The sequence below is a fragment of the Colletotrichum fructicola genome (assembly GCF_000319635.2).
Source record: "Colletotrichum fructicola Nara gc5 chromosome Unknown KSG_Nara_v1_contig04, whole genome shotgun sequence".
Classification (NCBI taxonomy): Eukaryota; Fungi; Ascomycota; class Sordariomycetes; order Glomerellales; family Glomerellaceae; genus Colletotrichum; species Colletotrichum fructicola.
In genome coordinates this window covers 2,880,047-2,904,079 of record NW_027094054.1, presented here as the reverse complement: position 1 = coordinate 2,904,079, position 24,033 = coordinate 2,880,047, and the positions used below count along the sequence as shown (strand labels likewise).

The window sequence follows — 24,033 nt, the reverse complement described above, 5'->3', positions numbered from 1 at the left end:
AACCTGGCCAGCTGGCTTCTCAATCCGCTGCCGTCGGTTATCAGCAAATGATGGATGAGGACGCAAGAATCAGGTACTACCTGATGGTGCTCCAAAACCAGGCTTACACCGCGCCTCCTTCCTTCCCTTCAACTTATACCCCTCAGCAGCCCTAAGCTGCTTTCTTCGATGTTCTTTACTCAATTATAAAGCACGATGGATGTCACATCCGACAGACAGATAGTCTATAATGAATCATTGCTCCCTAGCCCCTTCAAACTCTGTTTTACGCGTATCAATTGGTATAAGCGTTGGAGGTTTCGTGATGGTATCGTAGGATTTCGGGTTTCTTTGAGCAGTCATGCATACGGCCGGACGTCCCGTCTGCCCGGTCTTGGCGTCGGAGGTTACGCTTCTCTGGTTGAGTCGCTGGCTATTTATCTTTGAGGCAGAAATAATATTGATTCTGGCCTCAAATATTGTGCCTGGTCTACGATGAATGGTCTCAAAGGGCACGTATTCCGGTCATGCTAAAGTATGCGGACTCGTGCCCTCTAAAAGTAATGAGCCCGACGTAATCGCGCTCGATGTCACATGCAACGACGATCTATAAATGGCTGGTTGATTTCCCCTTCTGAAGACTTCACCAAGGAAATTTGTCAACTAGGTGATTCCTCAGCTGCAAATAGGCAAGATGGGGGTCCATCATTTTGACTATCTAAGCTCCCGGTCATACAAGAGACTAAAGGGACGCTGTTGCGGTTTCTTCATCTCTCTGTCGTCCGTTCTCGCCGGCGGTTTATCCGGGGTGGGGTCTGACGCCTTGTACCGGATGTTTGTTACAATGGCGTATTGGCTGATCCCGGCAGCGGACAGTCAGGGTTGCTTTGCTTTCGACTTATTAGCCATCCGCATGGTACCTCTTGATTATTCTTTCTGGTTTGTTTACGATGCCTCAAGTGTTGCGTCTTGGCTTTTTAATAGACAGAGCGAGGCTTCTTGGCTACTGTATTGGACCCTTGAGCAAGGCCTGCTGTGTATGTCAGTTCTTCGGATATAGTCTATTGCCGCCCTATTTGAGGCTGCTACAAATTTGCACGGTCAAATTTGCCCCGAAGGTTTACTTCAATATCTCCTGCTGGCCATTGGTGGGCCCCAGATACCAGTCTTCACAGCCAGTATAAGTTGTAGCGCCACGAAACCAGGCCTATACCAAGAACAACATGTAATGCAAAACGCTGATTGAGTCCTGGGTGCTGTCTTTCGTCCTCACTGCCATGTGTCGCCTATATCTGCGATGCCGAAGATGTATGTGTTGTTCCCAGCGCAATCTTGAGGACAGACAGGTGACAAGCGTCGTCCAGGATAGGTGCTTTCCTAGGAGACCTCAGAAAGCACTCAAGGCAATGACACATTCATGTTGACAATACATTCTGTCGCCGTTACCGCGGATCTTCTCACTTGGAGATCTCATCGTAACCTGTTCTATCTGAAGCTTCTTCAGAGTATAAAGTACCTAAAGATCCAAAAGTGTGCTTCAATGATGTCCAATGTCATCGGCTCAAGATATCCAGCGTTTAGGTGCCCTGAAATCGTAAGGGCGAGGAGGGATACGAGCCGAGGGGCTTGTCCAAACAGGTCTCTGGAGAAACCATGAATCGGTTCACTTGAGAATATCTCCGTCGTTGACGACTGCTCGCTGTTTATTCTATCCGTGAGTAGAGGATCGCTATCTTCACCTTGACATTTCGGTGCCGTCATGTTAAGTAGCTACAGTCTAAAAAAACGATGACTCTTTGAATACAGCTTCTCAGAAAATTGAATTAAGACCAGAAACCACGCATTCTTTCATTTCGGCACCCCCTAGAACCTAATGTACTGGAGTCATGTATGGTAAGCGGCCTTCCTCAGCCGGCTACGTCCTATGTCTTAAACGAGATCCTCTAAAGCCCCGAATGTCATGAAGTTGACAGTGATACACATTTATGGAGATAAAAGCATAGTCTGCATCTCTCGTTGCTCCACCGCGGTTTAGTTGTCTTAGAAGATGGACCCGCGTCTGGATGCAAAGATGATATCTGCCCAGGTCTAAGGGCAACCTGCGATCAGACGTACCGCTAATGGGGTCAACATAGCAATACAATTGCTTTACACCGCTGTTTCGCATTTTCTGCCGTGTATTCGCCCCTTTAGTGACAGTGTATCATTTTTTTTATCTGGCCATTCAGGTGGTGAGAACCCATACGGCGTCTGCTCTCTGCTCAAAAGTAGATGCCGTCATCAATTTCATACTTCAAAACCCGAATCCGTCATTCAGATAGATGCTTCATCTCACCAGAAGGAAGAAAACGACCGTCATACACCCGCCTAAACAATCTAAAGCAATATCACAAGAGCCCTGGGCAGAATGATCTCGAGGTACTTTACAACATGTAAAAGTGGCATCGGACAACTCAGCTCGTCTCTTAGGGCAATAACTTGGGGCCCTGTCTGTTTGGCCGTTGCCTTACGTCGAACGTGCGCACCCCGCCAGAGACATGCAAGCATCGTCACTAGAGAGGGATTCGGTCCTATCCCGCGGGCTTACTATCTTTCTTTGTTTCTCCCGGTGTATCAATCGGCGTATTCAGGTGGTCTATGTAATACCCGTGTGTGGATTTTCAGATCAACTTAGGTCATCGTGGAGTTTTGACAATTCCTGGTCTGAATCTGATGGAGATATGTAGTACTGTATATTTCCAGATATCAGCTACAGATCCTTCAGAGCATATTGCCCAATCTTACATCACGTTTAAATCCAGTGTTTAGTGCTGTTGACCAGACTCACGATGTCATTCTCGCCCAGACGATCCTCAGCGACATGGTCGCTCAGGCAGTTTGGACGCTCATTGCACTATGTTATATCAATTTTCAGTTGAGCCTCATGTTATAAGGTGCCGGGAAGAAACAGTTTTTGCGTCCGGAAGTTTCTGTTGATGACCGAGGTGTGAATTCTCTTCGAATCACGCGAGACTCGAGTAGGAAGGCTATGCAGCGCTCTCTGTTGAGTCAGAATATTCGTCTTTCTAGAACCCTGTTCTTCTTGATGTATTCCTCAATATCACTGTGGCAAGACAAGTCGAGAAAGACGTACATACGCGTCTGTCAAGCCATGTTACATCTAACTTCAAGGGCGAAGTCACAACTCACCACCCCACAATCCAACCACCGCGGACTCCGAGTCCCAACACCATGTGCAAGTCAATCAAATATTTTGTACATATACCACGTTACGACCACTTCCCCGCATGCACACTCCAAATCAATTTGTTCGGTTCTTGCATAATGCGCATGAACTATTTCTCCGATCAGCAATATTAACCATGATCCCGTCGTTATTCCCAATGGCTGGTCGGTTTTGACATACGACAGAACCAAAGTTTGACGTTGATGTGTACAAGAAATAGTCATCTTTTCTTTGTCTTCCGATTCCATTGGCAATAAACGCAGAATACAAGTGACGGGGAGCATCGTTGAACTCAAGGTCAGTCTTTGCCTCCTGCGGACAGAGTAGCACGTGCATAGACGGACCTGGAGTCTTTTGGTTGGTTTCGTGAATAACGCCAGTCATGCCGATCCATTCGTGTTTTGAAACAATGTTTGCTTTGGTCAAGACTTCTTGGATTTTATAATGGAATGTGCTAGACAGTTGCCAGTGATAGGGGCTGCTCCTGCTCCGCTGTTGGTGTGTTGGTGTGCTGGTGTTTGGATTACCTCCAACAAATGTCCTTCGCTTCCACGACTACCAGAAGGCAGTATACAGGCTTGTACATTGATCCTATCGCATTTCAAAAGACGAGTTCTAGAAACTGAAGACTCGCTCGAAGGACAGCCACCTTAGTAGAATGTGGCGACGTAACGTCCATGCATCACCTCGTGATACCATCCTTTTCTATTAGGTCTGCGACCCTCAAGACCACCATTGAGAACCGGAACTCCTACCATCGGTCATACGAGTATCCGTCCAAAGACACCAGACCGCAGCCGCGGGCCATCAGAAATGCATGCCGTACATGTAGCAACGCAGTTGGCCGCACGGGGGGGCCTCGGCTCTCCCGAATATGTCGGATTATTGGGGTCGGATCCAAGGGAAAGAACTCGGTCGGCAAGAAACAGGTAGTTTGTCACAGTCTCCCCACAGCCTCCCTTTTGCCTGCATAGCAGGTGAATACACATGCATAATCAGCAAACAACGTCCCCATCTTTGAACTGACTTGGCGAGGCATAATGATCCATCATCTGTTGTTTGGATCACAACCTCGCCTTTATCATTTGTTTGTTTCTGGTGTAGATTCCCCTGCCGGATCTGGTAGCGGCAATGAACATGGCCTCGTAAGCTGGGTGAACGCTGGGAAGGGGCACAGCCTTGTGTGATGACATGCATCATTGGCAGCAAGGTCTGAATTGCCAGCCCGGCACGAAGGGCTGGTTGATTTGTTTGACTCCTCTAATCTTCGACTGGGATATTCTTATTTCGTCTCAGCTTTGAGTTGGGTTTATTTCTCTTTTTCTCACAAAATCGAATACTCGATTATCCAATCCATGTTATTCACACAACCCAATACCGCAACCAAAGACTTGAGGCGAACAACTTCGGTAGACCAAGGTCGGATTGAACAACTCTTCAGAAACAGACTTTAGAGGACGCAGCAGCAATCTTTGATTTGGATCAGAAACGGACTCCAACCCACGTCACAACCGTTTCCCACCATCACCCACACAACCAGGGGCAACCCGCCAAAGTACCTCTACCTCATCCCCGTCCCCCCTACCACAAGAAACAAGAAATCAAACCATGTCATATGTCCATTCCCACCTGTCCAACAGAAAAGATCAAACTGACAGCAAAAAACGTGTGAGTGGGGGGGGAGTGTGCGTGCTTCAAGGGGGAAAACAAGAGAACCGACGCATCGAAAACCGAACCCAGCCAACGACACTCTGCAGCGATCCTCGGGCCGTGCCAGTAGCGCCCCCCCTCCCTTCAAAACACACGACAACACCACCAAAATTCCTCGAGGAAAAAGAAAAGAAAGCACGAGGGTGGTGGTGGTCATCCATCAAACAAGCAGGGGAAAAATAGAGAACATAAAAACCACAAGGATCGTATTCGTGGAGGGGCGTGTGCTTCTTTCGCAGGGCAGTCCGTTTCCCGTCAAACAAAGAACGACAACCCCCAAAAAAGGGGTGGTACGCCTCGACCGGTGACTGGCCGGAGGGCGGATCCACTTCTTGACCGGTCTGCGGGGCACCGGTGACCGGGGTGCCACTTTTTCATCACCTTCGCCGTGCGGCCGGAGACGCAAAAAAAACGACACGGAATCACACAACGAAAAGACCAACGCCGCACCCTACCCTCCTCTCGGTGGGGTCCAACTGACATCCGACACGTCAAAATTACTCCCCGAGCAGTAAGGAAAAAAAAAAAAAGGGTCACTTCTAGTTTTTTTACGGGACCCAGGCTACCGGGATACGACTAAACATGCCAACATTCTGTTCGCAGTAGCGCCCGCGTCCTCCCCGTCATCCCTCTCCTCCCCCCGGCGCCCATCATCATCCCACCCACCACCCCCTCCGCACGCAGTCTTTTACCTCTCGCACATCCCACACTATCGCTTCCCGTCCGTTACCTGTCAGATTGTCATCTGTATGCATGGCCGGGTATGTGCCCCCCTCCCCTTGCCGAAGGACCCTGAATACAGTGGGAATTGGGACTGTCCTCCCAGTGGGAGAGACAAAGCAGGCGTGGCAGGTTTCTTGGAAGATTGCCGATTGGAAGGAAATATAGTCATATATATTTTGGCCACCTCGGAGGTTTTTTTGTTCTCTCCCATCTGCACATTGGGCCACGCTAAGTGAAGATCGTGTCGTTGATCTTGGGAACCGCAAGCGGCTAAGGCTGAGTGTGAGCCTCATTGACGTTGGAATTCGATGAGGCTGACGGACTGAGACATGCGTGACAAAGAGAGGGAAATGAAAACGTTGCATACTTAATTCTGACCTCTCACAAAAACATGTTTCGAGCAGACTGCCCTCATTATCTCCTATCTATAGCGGCCCTTCATTACAAGCAAATTGTCATGACTGAACCGCAAAGGGTCCTAGAAAACCCCAATTTCCACGGCCACTTGAATGCGCAGTTTGGGTTGGCCAACGGTCAAGCCGCCCTGGCATGCCAAGCCCCTTCCTTCCTTCCTCCCTACTTTTCAGACCAATTTTTGTTTTTCTTCGCCCCCTTTCCGTTTCCCGCCAACCACATAACGGTCGATTCCAAGCAACAATTCCAATATACTCCATCTCCAGCAATGGCAAGCCTCTCCTTCTCATCTGCGCCTTCTTTCCGTGCCGAACCCCCCTGTATCTTGAATTCTCCAGCTTCCCTATCGTGTAGGGCCATAAAAGCAAAAAACAAACGGCCTGGGCCAGCGGTATCGCCAAAAGAAGAAAATAAAAAGTGGTAATTCGATCGTTGCCCGTCCAACTGTGCTGCGTCCTGAGCCGGTAATCCGTGTTTGCTGATGCTCGAGGATGTTGAAAAGAATAGCCAAAGATGGAAAAAAAGCGTGGTGTCATGATAGCGTAAGGTCCGACGCCCAAGCACAGAAGAGCCGCCAGTATTTTGTATGAGAAATCTTGCCTCAACTTTCCGTAAATGGACTCCAGCGTGGTAAAAGGTTGAAAAATCAGGGGCCTTTTCTGAACAACCCTGGGAAGGCATTCATTCCCATTGAAAACAAACGTGAAAACAAACTTTCCCCCCTGCTGCGATGTTTGTCTGTCCTGATACTGCTGCCGCCTGCTGTAGTGCTCGGAATGCTGATGTAACTTTTCGAGAGCCGCGGATGAGATTAAAAACAAAAAATGCCCCTCGTTATGGAAAATTCAAGTCGTAAAAAGCAAGAACAGACACTAGCCACGCCATATCTTTGTCGTTCTGGTTGTTCCATTGCGAAGTCTTGTGCGAAAAGCTCGAGAGTCTGCAGACAGATTGATGTTGCGTCTGTCGGATTCGCGATACGGCTGTTGGAGGAATGACCAGTTGTTGTCTTTTTGATCTTTTTGGTGGTCCTTCGGCGATGTCCCCCCTGGATCTCAAAGCGAGTCACGACAGTAGACTTCTCTCGCCCCTTGAATCCTTCTGTCGAGTGTTGAGCCGTTCTGTTGGTTCCAGCCGTGATCGAGGGGCGAGCTGCAGATAGGGGTCTTCATGCTGGTGGCCGTCAATGCATCTGCCCGCGACCAATAGAGTCTGGCTTTCCGCCTGAGCCGGGTAGGCCTCGTGTGTCGGTCGGTAGACTATACCCAGAAAACCCTTGAGAATTCTGAACGGGTGTCTGACTTGTGCTTACGGACCGAAACATACTGCCCTGATCGAAGCCACCTCTCGGCATCCCATCGTAGGGCGAAGGCACGTACTGATTCTGTGCCAAAGGAACACTGTGATTGCCAAAGTGTCCCGGAGCAGGACCCGGCTGTTGCGCCGTGAAGGAATACACAGATGCGCCATTGGGGGCAGTTGATCCCCCCTGCCAAGGCTGAGTGTACATCCCGGTGGGGGCGGCGGTTGGATATTCGTTGGGAGACGTGTACATAGATGACCGACGATGGGGATCATGGGGAGGCGGCACCAAGTCCTGTGGCAGAAGACCGCCAGGCGGGTGAATGTTGCTGCCCTCCACGAAATGATGATCGGGGTGGATGTTTGAGGGGAGCATTTGGGTTGAGTACTGTTGTCCACGCAGCGGCATTTCGTTCATGTAGGCGCCGCTGGGAAGGGCCCCGGCTGGGCTGTGGTCGCTACTCGACGCGTGCAAAAGGTCGTGTGGTGCTCCTGTCTTTGATGGCGATGTGCTTGATGTCATGGAGGGGTGGTGCTCATCCTCCTCCTTCACGAAGCCGTTGTCTTCCGTGTCAGATGGATAGCTCTCTGGGAATTTGTCTTCTGACATAACATGGACATATGAGTCGCCATCTAATTCACGTTAGTATGTAAGCCACGTCAACACGAAACAACACTTACCGATCTCGTTTCTCTTGTATCTTTCTTCGTGCTTGGCAACTTTGAAGATCTCGTCGAGATAAGGCTTCTTCTTTGCATTGGCCTTGTTTTCTTTGTCCGAGAAGAATGCTGACATTGCCTCGGTCGTGGCATCCTCGAGCTTCTGCACGTTCAAGTTCATCTTCAAGATGGCGGGATGCTGGTTCTCAGGGGGCTCTACGATCATGCGGAGGATGTGGCACAATAAATGGACACGCTCTGAGCTATGTGTTAGCATTTGTCAAACAGAATTGTTCCATACATGGCAAATTACCTCTTTTGTAGAGATGATCGGGCTCCTTGTGGCGGACTTTCTCCTCCTTCGTAGGACCCCATGGCTTCGGCCACCAGTCGGGCGCCTTTTCGTCCTGGCCAGTATACGGGTGATTCGTTTGCTTCTTTGGCTCGACGACCTTCACCCAGGCTTTAGCGATGAGTTTGCAAGCCGTCTGCTGGCAGTTCTTGAAACGTTGCTCGTAGAAGTCCCACACATCCTTGTCGTTGCCGACTCTGAGATTCCTCGTTGGGTTTGCCTGTGACACTACCACATCGTCGTCGTCGTCGACCTGCCTTCGGTAGGATCCTCCCATGCCGCCTCGATGCCTCTTGCGGGTTTTGTAGCCGTTCTCGTCGTACATGTCACCAACTTGTCGGCGACGGTCTTGTGATCGATGCCCATAGCCGCCTCCGAACTGGTGGTAATCACTCTCGAGGCTGAATTCGGAATCGTCATGCATAGGGCTTGGAACTGTGCATCGTGTTAGCGAAAACTCGACCTTGCGTGGAGGATTGTGATAGGTACCAGCGTCGACGCCTTGGATATGCCGAACAAACGCCTTCATGCCGAAAAATTTGTTGGAAGGATTTGGCTGGTTCCGTCCTCCCAATGGAATGTTGCTGAAAGTCTGTGTGCTACCATCATCCAGGACAGCAGCAACGAAGTAATGTCTAGCCGGGATATTGCAATGATCCCTCAATGCCTTTCCAATGTCCTATAACCTCCGTTAGACGCTAGATACAGTCATTCATTCTCATGGCTCACTTACGATCGGCCTACGAGCGTCCGCCGCTTGGGCATGGCTAATGTCATGAAGCCCTGGCGGAGGGTCGGCAGGATGCCGCTCCTGATGCCATTGCCGAGGGAAAGTATCCCGGGGATAGTCGCGGACCATGGTGATGGCACAACCGGCGTCAGTATGACTGGCAGGAAAGTAGCATCCAAGATCTGAGCGTGCAAGCTTGATGTGTCGTTTGGAAGAGTCTTAAGAAGGCTGCCGAGGTCGACTTCGATTCAAGGTGTAACGTTGCCAACCAGATACAGAAGGTAGAAAGACGAATACGATGTGCAACTGTGCGAGAGTTAGACAAGGTTGACATGAAGGCAGCGGTAGCCGGGCATCTCACGTCGACGCCGCAAGAGGCGGAGCTTCTGAGAGATGACTGTCGAAGGACAGAAGCCTGTGCTTGAGAGAGCGTACGAAGCTCAGATATCAATGCAATTGACCAGTGCTCAAAGAACGCAGCATACGAGGGATGAATGTGGTTCGGAGAACGTTCAAACCTAATGCAGGATGCAGGTCGTTGAGACTTGAGAGTGGCGTGTCAGACCGTATGCGCGAGGGTAGATGCAGCAGAGACGCGACTTGTTCCGATGTTTGCACGGCGGGCGGGTCGCTGACTAGATATTGCAGAGTCGAGCGGCAAGATGCTAGGCTTGTTCTGGCCAGGGCGAGCCTGTTGTGATGTATTGAGCAGATCCGGGTGTTAGGAGACGCAACGGGATCCTGCCTGGGATCGTCGCGGTTGGCGGGCGGATAGCAACCAAACGCTGAGCTGGCAGCAGAGAAAACACCAGACAATGTGTCGCGGATGAGAAGACGAAATTGGCGGACCAGCGAACGGACCTAACGACAAAGAAGACGTGATGTGACTTGTCCAGGACGATACTGTGTTTGAGGAGAGGAGGAAGTTGGCGAAGAAGGCGGGTTCGGGTGGTTCACAGAGATCTATCAGCTCGCGAAACTGGACACCGGGATGGACCTCAAAGTCCTCTTTGTTTCCAAGATGGCTTGAGACATCGGGGGGAAACCTCTCCACTGGTTCGCGGTCTGTCTTAGAGCAACTCTCCACGCAATGTCTCGGGGACAAAGTGGTAGACCAGGAGAGGAGTTGATAAGTGAGAGGGATTGGTGGACTGCCGACAGCACGCGTTTGCTTCCCCGAGCAAGGACGAAACGAAGAAAACGAATACGGCTGCCTTCGGGAAGGAAACAGAGAAAGGGAAAAAGAGCCAATGACTACCGGCTGGAGGGTGAGGGCCCTAGATGAGGTCAAGGCTCGCGGGCTGAGGTGGAGCTTTGAGGATGGGTCTGCGAGGCGGAGGCGGGTTGAGCTTGTCGACGGATCCAGTACTTTCGTAATGATCTGAGTTAGGGCTTCTTAGTATATCTCGATTGCTGCTGCGGTATGTGACAGCGGACTGGGGAGTGCGGGCGAGAAGCACTTCCCGCAAGCGAGGGGTGGATAACGAGGCCGCAAATGACTTGAGGTCGAGGGGCAGCGAGACCGGCATCCGCAGTTGTAGAAACAAGGACAAGCAAAGCGGCAGGAAGCTGGGACCCAGGAAAGACCCTAGTCTAGTCAACTTGAGCTTCCTACCCTCCTTCAGCTTCTGGTAGCTGGTGAGCAGGAGAAACTGGAAATGTGGTGAGACGAAGCACTGGCGTCTGAGAGAAGGCCAGATGAAGGGTCAAGTAAATCGGTCGGTCTGAGAGAGAAAACGGACGGACACAAGCCTGAAGCAGGACGACAAGTCTTCCGGGGAGAGACTGGCAGCTGTGGAGAAGAGGGAAAAGGCTTCTCAGGTAACCCTTCGGGTGTGGTGGACTGTAGTTGAGGTACTTATGAAGCACTGCCAGGGGAAACGAATACATTTGGCCCCTCCCTAGTCTGCCATCTTGATAAGGTGTGGCAGGTGCCCGTCGGGAGGGGAGGGAGGGAGAGCTCCATGTCCCTCCCAAACACCACCATCCAATGCCGCAGCTCGGCGTCCCAATATGTGGCCTGCAGGTGAGGTCGCCCACACCCCCAGGCTCTTGTGGTGTTTGCGCTACTGCGGACAAGGTCTACCATGTACAGTACTAAGCAGTACTGTACGCATGTCTGCGCATACATGGGCTGTACCTGGCCAAAAGGAGCCAGAAACTCTGGTCCAACGAAGTAGGGGGCCTTTCGTCGCTTTCCTCCACTGCGTAGAAAAGCCCGTCATGCGCTGTCACTGGGCACCAGTCTCGTAGCGGGCGATCCTCTTGGCCCTAGCCGTTCCCCCAAGGCTCCCCGCCATGAGCATACCGAGGAATGCCGCAATGAGCACCGCCAGTCAAAGGTCCTGATCGGGCATCGGACCTGACATCTGGCAACTCATAACGACGCTTCTTCTCAATACTCGTGTCGCACTTTGCTTACTTCGTCTCGTGCTCTGTGCAGACAGCTTCGAATCGCCAACCTCCCTACAAAACCCCACGAACCGGACACAAGCTGCAGCCTATGGCCCTGTATGTGTGGTTTGCTTCCGTATAGTGACCACTGTGTCCGGCAACGCGTTTGCTGAGGGTTCAGGCAGGCATTTGTGCGGGTTTGTTGAACCGTAAGCTGGTACAGAGTATTTCTGCAGTGGTGAGGGTGCCATCGAATAAAAGCGAGTAAAAAATCACAAATTGTGTGAGTGCATGAAGGTGTGGGAGAGGTCCCATGTCGACGAGCAGGGGTCAAAGTGAGACAACGGTGGGCCGGGCTGAACGGCGCATCGGTCGGCAAGAGCCTCGCCAGCCATACGGGGCCGTAATTACATGATATTGGCTGCACCAGGAACACTGATTGCATCATTTTCAAGGCCGTACTGTCTCCCGGGGCTTTCTTTTTTCCCGCGGCGCTGCACGCTGAGAATGCCGTGAAGTACGCTGGGGGAGGCTTCCAGGATAGCCGTATCGCAGGTATCATGAACAGCATGGCGCCTGCGAGGTGCCCTGGTGGGTTGCAACCGTTGGTCCAAGAACCATGTCCGGCCAGTCTCTCTGATTTGCATGTGGCCGGCAGTGATGGGATAGATTCGGTGCGCAGGAAAAATAGCGAGGGGCTCGGGTGCTGTGTGCCGTCAACACTGATGTGATATACTAGCTTTTGCATCCGTTTGCTCCTCGTTTGATCTAGATGGGTGGATAGAAGAGACAGCTGGTGGTTCGGCCCTGGCATTCGATTTGAGAACAGTCCCATCAATTGGTCGATCGACTTTCCAGCCGATCGTAGCAAATCAATGACTGCTTGCTACGGTCCATTTGAAGGACGTTTCACTAGGCGTAGGTTTGCGGGCGAGTCGTTGATAGAATAAATAGTGGGAATGGGTGACCGTCCCGCGGCGGGAAGATGTGACCATGACTCAAAGCATACCCGTTCATCTATCGCGGAGGCCCTGGTAGCGAAAAAGCTGTGATACTCACCCGAGTGAAGCTTCTCGACTGTGAATTCCTATTTAGCTGGGGTTGGTGCTCTTCGGAGAAGTGTGGGCACTCACGACTGAGTTGACAAGTAGGTGGCGTGAATTTGCTGGCTTCGAAAAGCGAATACCGCAGGCACCGGGCGCGCCGTCCAACGAGTTGAGCGGACTTTTGTGTGAGGGCGGGACTTTCTTGTTGGAAACCTCGACGCCGTCTCCGTTATTAGCGGTTAGGTTACCCCTTGCTTGTCGACGGAGGCGGGCGGGGGGCCAGGTTGGCAGGGCCGTCTCAGTCCGTGAGCGTCGGGCGCAAGTTTTTTCCTGACAGTTCAGGGCCAGCGGCGGGAAGCGGTACGGCACGGAAGTTAGTACGTTGACTGGCAAGCAAACAAATTTTGATGGGACCCAATGCCCCATGGCCAAATGCACACAACATGGCACCAACTGAGCTTTCGCGCCGTTTGGTGGTGACGGGCATCCACACATCTAAGCCAGCAAGAGTCCAGATGCTTTCAGAGGTCGGCACTATGGAAAGGCTTTGAAAAGAGGTGGCTCAGTTAGAATGCCGATTTTTTTCTAGCCAGCAGCCGACGCCGATGTAATCTGAATTGCAGTGTTAAGTGGCAGGTCGTTCATGATGGGCAGACCGGGTGGTGACGCTGGGGCCGCAAGATGGGATGAAGCTTGCAGAGTGAAGCGGATCAAAACCAAGCATGGCGTGGTCGGGGATGGGTTCCGAACGGGGATTGTCCTTTTGGCGGATTCCCCTGGCGTCCCCTCGCATCTTTGGAGGCGTCCAATCGACTGGACGGCCAGAATTTGGTTAGGCGTATGTACTTGTCGAGCCGTCAGCTTTTTGAACAAGAAATAAAAGGAAACATGGGCACAACTGAGCAGGAAACGGTAGACAACATGTTGCCGTATGCATAAGGACGCCAGATCAGACCAGCGGGTGGTGAGGTGCAGACAGCTGTCATAGTTGTGCATCAAGGAGTCGATTGAGTGGTGCGTCAGTAACCCAAGGACCCGTCTGGACCGTGTCGATGGAGTGGTGAACGAGACGAGAAGAAAGGTTGCTAGTCTCCGTCATCCTCACAAGTGACGATGTGGGGAGTTTTCGTGGACAGGTGAGTGGAATGAAAGTTCAACGGCTCGGTGCCCATGTCGGACCAGGGCGCAGGAATGCAAGAAACGTTTGGAAGCCAAGGAAGGCGTGTTTGCTTGCTAGGTATTCCAGGGTGGTTGGCGGCTGACCACGCCCGAACCCGACCTGCGAAGCGTGCGATGCAGTGGCTGCGGCGGCGGCGGTGGTGGTGGTGGTGGTGGTGGGAGCAGTGCATGAGGATCAGGAAGGGGATGCAGAGCACCCGACGGCATCTTGTGTTGCTGCCGCTGGTGCTTTTGCATCCGTTCTGCGTCGTTTTCGCACCGTGTCGCAGGTATCCATACTGCGAAGAGGGTATTTGTACCATGTCTGATGCTGGAATTGGGTATGTGTGATGCTTGCTGGACTCCCATGCCATGCCGTCGCATTCCATGTCCACCACCCGTTGTACGTGGGTATCTGCACCTCCTCGTGGAGTGGGAGTCCCGTGGTGGACGGGATGAAAATGGAGTCGACATGGGTATCGGGGCGATGATGATTATGATGAGGATGACAGTGATACAGAGCACTGATAGAGAGATCAGTGATGAAGGGAACAGAAAGGCGTTGCCAGATGGCGCTCTGCATTGTCGCAGCAGCACCTAGGCACTGCTGCTGGTGCTGATGCTATTGCCGCATCCGGCGATGCGCAAGGTGCCGAGGAAGGAACGGTTTGACGACGATCATGAACTCGGATAAAATGGTGGGGATTTGGAGGAAACCCAGCGAGGTACGTACCCAGTCACCTCAGGTGTTTGCTTCGATGGCCCTTTTTTTTTTTTTTTTTTTTTTTTCTTCCCTCGACCTGGGGACACGTTCTGGGTGGAGAAGGAACGCGGCCGCCCAGCCTTCCCCACTCGCTGAAAATGGATAATGCAGCTAGCAGCGTCGGACAGACCTTGCTCAGCGACTGGGATAAGCTACTCACCTCCTCGCCCAGCCGAAGCCAGGTCAGGTTCAGGGACCGAGAGCCCGCAAAGCCTTCCCGGGATCAACGTTGAAATTGGCTCAGTACCAGAGAAACAAGACCGCCGTGAAGTGTCATCGGGCGTGGGAGCTACCTGGGATGCTCGGAGACGAGCCTGCTTTACAGGGACTCAATCAGGACGCGAGGGTGGGGGTTACATGGCAGTGCGAGTCTTCCGTGTTCTCGTCCCGGTCGTCGTCAACCTGGAAGCTGGAAGCTGAAAGAGACATTCCCTTCCAACAGCCCGCAACACTCAAAGGACACTGCACCAACAAACATTGACATGCGGCGCAGCAATGACGAAAGACAAAAGTGCCGTTGATAGGTTGGCAGACCCCCCGTGTGGTTCATGCCTCGGACTTTTGATGCCAACTTGTAGCATTCCAGATGATTATATCCGTACATACGGAACTGAGCCCGAAGGGTTGCATTCTGGCCTGTATGTCTCGCCTTCATGAGATAACGCGCGGCCACTGAAGGTGTTCAACGGTCCAACATGCCTTGGCTGCATGCACGCAAAATCGAGAACAGGCGATCATTAACTCAAACTCGACATCTCTCAGTCTTTAGAGAATCGTGCACGCGGTGCAAAGGAAGTTTTAATTAGTGTACGTCGTCTGAACAGGTCGCGAGGTGCCCCCAGCCTAGGAACGGCCCGGACATTGCACCGATGGGCCGGTCGCCGAGTGGCAGAGGAGCCCGCTCCCCGTTCCTTATTTTTGGTCCCTTGGGGTAGTCGGAATGCTCGGCTCAGAAACGACGAAAACTCTGACCATCAAAGCCTGGTTGATGGCCCATATATCTCAGGTCAGGACTGGTATTGGGGCAGCAAGCACCCTGTTGCCGAGCATTCGGCTACCCGCCTCCGAGTACATGACCTGACCTTTAGTTTGGATCTGCCATGCTGCGTACGGATACTGACATGCGGATTGTGGTGTTGTCGTTACTATTATGGCAATCCAATAATTGATAGTCCCGTTTCCGAGGCGCAGCGGGGCCGTTTTGTTCGCAGGTAGGTGGACTGTCACAAGCGTCCATGCGGGTACTGGCATATGTAAGTTCCTGAATTGAGTACTCTGTTCCGTTCGTTGCTCGACTGTATCTGTAGTGTAGTCTGCGATTGCCAAAGTCCAGTTGAGGGGCTGTTTCCTCGACGAGCCCCGAGTGCCTGCCTGCCTACCTACCTCAGGTTAGGTACCTTAGGTATCTACCGACGGAACCTCCTTCCTTTTGTTCTTCAAGGTAAATCGCCAACATGTGATTGGTCCAAATGGGTCATCGCACACACTTTTCAAGCCCAGCCGAGAGCGACAGGAGCTGTCCGGGTCTCTCAGATTGAATTGCAGCTGCCACCTCACCGACAGCCGAAATAATCAACCCTGCATCTCGCTGGTTGAGCAGCATTGCTCTGCTCATGTTTTCCTCCTCGTTGCTGGCGGTTGCAGTTGACCCGGGGGTCGCATCGGCGTCGAGATTTCATTCCCCGATGTAATAATTCTTTGGCTGGCTTCCGCTGGTTCAAATCCCGACACGATGATACTGCCGACTACACCACAGAGCTCACGGTCAACACCGAAAATATGTTGTATGTTCTGCATATGCTAAGTATTCTTCCTACATGCCCTCGCCCTGGTCAAAGTCCGATGTCCGTTAGCTCATAATGTAGCTGCACCCGCACCCCTTGGGGACTCCTCGATTGTCGACGCAATCCGGCTTAGTCTTCGACACGCCTGGCTGCATTCGAGTCACACGGCAGGCTGCTTCCTACACGGCTGCACAGAACCGGATGCCTTTCCAAGTCGCCTTGCTGGAAAAAACCGCCTGTGGGAATGGGGTCCAGCAAGGGACCATTTAGCCACTGGTCTCGACAGGTCCAACGTGTCAGTGGCCCTCAACCACGCACACTTTCGGCCATGGGCGGTCCACACAGAAGCCCGCCGTCGACTCTGTCACATATTGCACCGGCTCGTCTCGAACAATAGTGCAAAAGCAAGATATCGTCACATCCTATCGATCCAAAACTGCCGGCCTGGAAAAACCTTGAACTCCACCGCGCTAAGCTTGGCTTTGCAGTGCATCTATGCATGTTCCAGAGTCACCCAGAGCATTCGAGCGGACGCCCGTCGGCCACATCGCTTTTGTCCTGGCCAATCTGCGTAAGATGCACCTCTTGGTCCAGAGGCATGTCTGAGGCAATCTGGTTAGTGGGAAAACTCGACGTCTCAGTGCAAAACCACGAGCCACCCCACCACTTGCGCCCATCAGAACAGAAAAAAGCAAAAATGTTTGACAGCCACCTGTTTTATGCTTTCTTTTTCCTCTCGACGGCACTTGTTCAGCCGAGAAAAGCGCGATAATTCCATTGCCTGACCCTCGCTTCGAGCTGGATAATACATAATACGCTTGCAGCCAAGGAGCCCGCTCAGGGCAGGTCAATAATTGCTTTGGCGTGACACTATCTCTTCAGCGTCAGGCAAAACCTGTTGCTGACGCACTTGCGCTTGGATTCAAAGCCATGTTGTTTTTCGTAATTAGCGTTGGCCAGAAGAAAAAAAGCATGATGCGCTGATTTGGATCGAAGGACTCCTACTCGGAATAGCGCTGACCTTAGCAGTAGAGCGCTCACCATCTCTCGTACATTCCGCAGTGGATGCACTATTCTACTATGAAGGGCGACAGATGTGCCCTTGCAATATCTACCCGCGGCATCACCGTACACTGGGCGGATAGTATGCAGGTTTACGGGATGCAGACCACCGGTTCGCCATGTCAACCTACTGGGAACGCCTCGTGGAGAACATACTGCATGTCTCGACCTCTCTGATTGACTTCCGCCGTTCCGCCTGCAAGGAGCGACAGGCTTGAAGAAGACTTTCTACCATGCCTCTGGGACGATCAGCTTGTTGGTGTCAGCCAGGCAAGGAAAGCTGTCAGACCAGAAGAGGGGGGTTGCATCAGCTAATTGCACCCTCCACCTCCCACCATCTCTATTCTATGGCTTTCTGTGAGCTCTCTGTCTCTCTCTATCTCTCTTACGACGGACGGGAGGCACATAAGGTTGATAGTTCCTCTTCAGAATTGTTCCGCCGAGGCGATACACCACCGTACAAGGCATGCAGCGGGCAGAAGCCGGGGATCAGTGAAGGTACTGACTCAGTTCCTCGCTTGTTGCTTGTTAGAGATCCTTGGCTGCAAGGGCGACGGCGACAGTGGCCGAGATTCCCTCAAGCCAGTGCTTCTTTTGAAATGCGCAGGGAGCGCTCAAGCGGATCCTCATAGACTTCCGCCAACTGAATCTCTCACATCCAAATGTTCCTGGTTTCTCTGCTCTACCGTTTCCCCATCCCAACCCTTACCCTTGATGTTCAACTAACGCTGTGATTCGCAGCACTGTCGACGATTCCCTGACATGCAAGCCGAGGTGCATCGTCTCCACCAGGACGGCAGGGCGTCCTGTTCCGTCACCAACATCAAGTACCTACGAATATGGCAATACAGCCACTCAACATCAGCTGGCGACTGGGGTAAACCCACCAGAAGCCGTTGGCACTGCGCCTGTGACCCAGACCCCCCGGCGGCTCTCTCCACTTATAACCGTACCTACTACAGCCCGGTCTGACAGCTCACCTCACCTCACCGTTGGAGTTATCTCCACTACTATTTTCTCCTCTCTTTCGTCACTCCGGGGCACGCGGGCCATCAGATGGTTGACTTCGTGGATTTTGCTGCCTGCCGGTCACCCTGCTCACGTTTTGCGGCGCGGACTGGACCCTCTCATTTCGCAGCGCAGACAAAGGGCGTTCTTGGCTTGTGCTTGGGGCCAAAAAGCTAGTCCAATGTCCGTGTCTCCGGGTGCTCGCTTTGATACGGCGCGGCGCGGCATAGCGGCTTGATTGACCTCACTCTTCCAACTCGGATGAACGCGTCTGTGTTAGCTCATTTTGACTTCCAACTCTAATTGAACATCAGAAGCACTTTCATCAGTCGGATGTCGCTCAGGAAGCAGGGTCTGAACACATATAACGGTCGCAGTATGCAATTCGGCAAATCTTCAGCGCTGCTCGGCTGCCTTTGGCCATGTGCTTGCGTTACGCGCGGGGCCGTTGGTGCCCTGCACCGCTCATTTACCGCCGCAATGGTAACGCGCCCTGGCAAAGTCGAGCCACCGACAAACACTGGAACACCAATTCCGAACAGGACCAACCAAGTGGCCAGTGACCCTCACAGACCACGAGGAAAGGGGCAATAGCAAAGCCGTCAGGCTCCGTCATGACCCTTCTCGTTTCGACTGTCTCCTCTCATTTCCTCCCTGTCAGCATGTCTCGGAAAAGATATCTGAAAGAGTTGGGCTGTGCTTATTAGTCGCACCCAGCAAACTTCGAGGACACCTCCTCATCTGTACGCGACCTCCCCAGTCTCAGGTCGTCTATCGAGCTTTTAGCGACTAGAAGGTGGCAAGCTTTCTGGACAAGATCTCCCCGAAACCATTGGTCGTCGTCCTCGGTGTTCTGATTCTCGCCCAGCGTTCCTACGTTCGGGTGCAAAAAGACCTAGTTCGGAGACATATAAAGATTCGGAAGGCTGGCCGAGACTATCGCGAAGATCCGGTTCGACAAGCGAATAGCTATTTTACCACCATCATTATCATGTCACACGTGGCCAGGGTCCAAATAATATGTGGACAAAAGTGCCTGAGCGGCTCGAGGAGCCTCAACGGCACGACCGACGTGTGATCCTATCTTGACCTGACGGACACCGTTGCTTTGTTTGGGTATGCTTGCAAAAAGTAAGCCGCATGGTATTGTGGCCAAAGTCGAGCAGGCGCAGGCCAGGTCCTGACCCCCGAAGCCGGTCCGATGGTTACGGAAACTCTGCCGGGTTTTGGCGTACACAGAGTCAGTCTGCAAATTCGTTAATGAGCCTGAAGTCGCCAGTCTATTTGGACCATTTATCGTCGGCTCGTCAGTTGACTGCTTTATGTCGATACAGAACTTGAGTATTCAAAGAGGACCAAGTAGCATGGTCTTCTCCGGCTATCTTCAAAACCACAATATTTCCATGTCTCGGCCTTTTGGAGAGATAACGAATATCGACACAAGAAGTGCGCTATCTCACACGAATGAATGTTTTGGTCCATTTCCTTGGTCGTATCGGTGCCCTTCGTCTTACAGAATTACTCGGGGTGCAGATATTTCGTCTGGGTTACACAGCATAGGCGGTGACACAGCAGGTTGGCCAACGGCACCACGCCAATCCTTATTTGACGGTCCAAGCAGCCAGTGATGATTATGACATCCTACAAGCTTTAGCACGCACCATGGTCGTCCATGAAGCGTTTCCCACTGGATACCAGGGTAAAGTTTGGTTCCGCCAAACGGAGACCAGTTTGACAGTACGCAAGCCCTTCCAACGAGTTGCACCTTGCCCTTGGCACCTCGCCTAAGGCCGGGCTCAACAAAGATACGGTTCTCCTGGCCGAAGCGTTTGCTAGCGCCTTTTAGGGTTCCTTTTGTTCGACGAGAAACACTCTCGCGACGTTTAGCAACCACGCCACAAGACAGGTTTGCTTTTTGTAGCGCTCCATGCTCCAAAAATCTCCGGAGTATCACGAAAACCACAGGAGCTCGTGGTTTGGGCCGACCACAGAGCGAAGTCGAGAACCTGACCCCCCCCCCTCCAGAACTCTGTCATTAATGACCACGCACCACGCCCCCACCACGCCGTAAAGGGGGGACCGCGACGAAAATTTGCAACACTCGACATGATGGAACAAGCCAAGTGTGTTTATCGAAACGAGTTGATAGCGTCTTGGTCGACGTCTGTTTTTGGCACGGCGTGTCCTTTCTCAGCGTGTTGCCCCAGTGCTTCAGGGGAAACCAATCGCGTTCCATGGGAAACGTGCGCCCGATATGGGAGATCCGAACGCATTAACGGCGACGCTAGACTTTCTTAACCCCATCTTTTGGACGTAGTCGTTACTCCATTATGTTGTGACATGTCAAGGCAACAAAAAGTCCCAACGTGAGGGGACACAGGCTACTAGTGGGCAGGATGGAGCGCCGGGGATGCCCAGACTCGGGGCTTCACGAGCTGGAAACGAGAGGCGGAGAAGGGTACCGATGTATCATGGATACCTCTTTGCCTCAGGTCATGTGGCTGTTTCCTGTTGACAAGGCGTCATGGAGCAGGACACATTCCAAATCCTGCCGCAGAGAGTCTCTGACTCCCGGAAGATTGTCATCAGCTCGGTCACCTGAGATGTAATGACGGCCAGACTCAGGGTTATCAATGGCCCCTGACATTGGCCGCAAGCCACAGATCGTCGGTTCAGCCACGGCGTGTAGTCTGTCGAGCTCTTTGGCTCTGGATGGACGGCAGCGAACCAGGACGGGTTCGACATTTGCCGGTCTAATCTGCACGTCGCACAAGCCAGCCGTCGGCTGTTGAGAAGCTCAGCACGACAAACGGCTCTGCGAGGCAATTGATTCGAAGAGCCGTGCGGCCGTGGTAAATTGGAGGCCGGGCGTAAGATTTGCGGGTGAAGCAAATGTGATAGATTTTGATGCGTAAATGCGAGCGCCGGAGCGGTCTCCGGGTCGTGGGGGGCCATGGCGAGCGCAAAATCTTAGACCTCAACAATTCAGCTGTTGGAAGCCATGTATCTGTTTGCTCATTTCTCATCTCTTCTCGCGGTTGCTTGTCGAATACCGCGGCCGAGAATCGTGAGTGGTCGCTCTGATGTCGCGATCCCTCCGGCTACCTGCGCTCCAGTACCCCTCACTCCTAGCTCTACGTTATCAGCACCCACGGTCTTCTCCTGCGATTCAGTACTGTCGAAGAATTCAACGCCTCTTTGATGTGAAGTTGAAGGCTAGGGCATCTTGTACGGGCCCTTCTCTGCTGACCGAGATCCAGATTCCACAGAGACGTCTTATATACCATCGTAGAGCCCGCGTTCGATACCAACTGCCGTCGACCATCCAGTTGCACCGTATGCCATCTCCAAAGACCACAGCAGCCCTCAAAACGTCTAGATATCCTGTTTGACATTAAATGAGTGGCCTGTCGACACGACCAATCCTCGAGTCCATCGATCCGACATATCCTCGACTTCGAACCGAACCCCCTTTTTCGACGCCATACACAAGGAGACGGGTTGGAGGTGGCGGGGAGAAGAATCCAATCGACATACACAGACAGGCATGGTGGTATTGGATGGCTCGAGAGGCGTGATCGCCCCGAGCTCGTGGCCCTGGCGGCGTGGGCGAGGTCCTCGGGCGTCCTGGCCGTGATACCGACAACAACAAACGCTCAGGGGCTAAATCTTTGCACTTATCTTTCGGCTTGTGCCGGATCGATATGAGGTTCTTCTTGAAGCACTAGAATTGACCTGTCTGAAGACTTTAGTTTATGGAAGCTGGGCGGTCTCGAGGTTGTTCACGTCGTGTTCGGTAGGCCGGAAGCGCGCCGAAATCCAGCTCCTCGTCGGCGAGGCCGAGTTGTTCGTGGGGCAAGCCTTGTTATTGATGCAGAAACGTGTTTCCTCCTTGTAAGAAGTGATCTGTGAAGCTTGCGTGATACGAATTGCTCCTCGTCATGTCCTATCGTGGTCTCCTTTACTTGAAGCTCGTGGAGCTTTCCTTGTCCACTGCGCTCTCCTCCCACGCGTAGCCACCACTGCATCCCAAATTCACGGACATCTTTTGACTCATCCCACTGCTGAGAATTGATATCGCGAGAACCTGAACGTCCCACCATCTCCTCTAGCGCCTCCCGTATTTTCCTAGAAATCCCTAGGCGCTTGCACAACCCTTTCCTAGAGAGTTAATCCCATGAACCCCTACGACCAAAAGGGGTCATGGTTCAGCATTATAATGCCTCCGTCTATTTTCATGCGGCTACTTCGAAGTCGTCCGTACGAGATTGGGCCTAGCTTTCCAACGGGGTCTACACCATTGCCAACGCGTCTAGCGGATGGTAGGGATAGTCCTTCGTTTTGAACCAGCTTCAGCTATGTGTTTCTCTTTTGACTTTTCCTTTTCTATAACTAACTTTGAGGCTGGGTCGCCGTGGTTTGGTGGGCATATGCACGGTATCGAGGGCTGGGCCAAGTGTTTTTGAGGCTCTGCGGTGAGGGGAGGAAGGCGGACGAGGTGGATGCCTAATCCGAACACCGTTGTGTGACCGGCCGCGCGACAGCATCTGAAGTGACACAGCCGGCGGCTTCTTGCTTGTAGAAATCTTGCGTTATTATTTAAATTGACTTTGGGCTTTGTATTGTTCGGGCCAAAGCAATTCGAATTTCCGTCGCCAGTAACATAATGTTGGGCGAACAAACCCCGAGGCTGGCTAGAAGAACTCAGCCGAGATGGACCGAACTGGAAGGACTTGAGATTCCCGTGTGTCGTTTGTAATCCAAACTGCCCGGAAGGGTTGGCTCTGATAGCCTGAATTTATATGTTTCGACTCTGACGCGGACATCCCCTTTTTGGCGGGTACGATCATGTGAATCGTGTCTCCTTCCTAGCATCCTTGCGTTCAACTCTGCGCGGACTACATATTGCAACGCAGTTTCCATCTATTACGGTAGTCAATCAATCGCCTTGTTCAAATCTGCTTGGAATGATATCTCGCTTTGTCCGGTTTCATTCACCATGATTGCCCTCAATCGTACGTGCACCTGAGCGTTGGTATCTAAGGATTAAGGGAGGCCATGAAGACGAAACACTTGGGGAAATACTCGTCCTCATGGTCGCCAGAAGATGATGGAAGGTACCACCTCTGTTGAAATTAGGACAGTTGCACCGACAACGGTAGGTTTGATCAAATAAACTCGACATTGCCGTATGCTTTCCCACCGAACTCTAGTATAGACTAGTCCGATAAATCAGTTGATGTTCATTCTAAAGATTTTCTCGGGACAAATCTCTTCCATTTAAGCATATGCCAAAGTCAACTATGTTCTCGTTGACGGCCATGCGCAGCACGCAGATCTGGGACTGTAGTTGCAAAGAAAGCCCATCCATCACATAAAGCCAGATCTGACTTTCAATAACACCGGCAGAAGCATTTCATCGGGTCGCGCCAATGCCTTTTCTAAGGTGCCGGTGTCTAAATCAGTCATCGAACGCTCTCAGCTCCAACACCAAGACATTGAAGCTAAGAAACGGGTCATCACCTAAGAGCTGTGAGGATTCAAACGGTATAACCAACGGGAGATATTCACGGACGGCGGGGAGTGCCCGGGTGGACACAAGCATTCAAGGACTGAGAATGGAATGCAGCAGCTTTTGATGCCTAACTTATACGCTTATTTGACACAGGCATCTAGAAAGAAAGTGTACGGCAACAGGCATTCTAATTCTATCAAATGGATT

General features: G+C 52.2%; 2 protein-coding genes across 2 annotated transcripts; both read right to left on the bottom strand.

The window, feature by feature from the left end:
* Window positions 1-3,248: 3,248 nt before the first annotated feature.
* CGGC5_v007617 (uncharacterized protein) lies at window positions 3,249-3,589 on the bottom strand (the record flags this gene model as incomplete). Its single annotated transcript, XM_066151878.1, has 2 exons — window positions 3,249-3,314; window positions 3,386-3,589. 2 exons carry the CDS (start codon window positions 3,587-3,589, stop codon window positions 3,249-3,251), a joined length of 270 nt encoding a protein of 89 aa, XP_066008642.1.
* A 3,528-nt stretch (window positions 3,590-7,117) lies between these two features.
* Window positions 7,118-9,579, bottom strand: CGGC5_v007616 (Uncharacterized protein; the record flags this gene model as incomplete). The annotated part of the gene is made up of 9 exons (XM_032034322.2): window positions 7,118-7,311; window positions 7,379-7,987; window positions 8,036-8,272; window positions 8,328-8,801; window positions 8,856-9,045; window positions 9,100-9,278; window positions 9,373-9,402; window positions 9,458-9,511; window positions 9,558-9,579. 9 exons carry the CDS (start codon window positions 9,577-9,579, stop codon window positions 7,118-7,120), a joined length of 1,989 nt encoding a protein of 662 aa, XP_031886638.2.
* Between the last annotated feature and the right edge of the window lie 14,454 nt (window positions 9,580-24,033).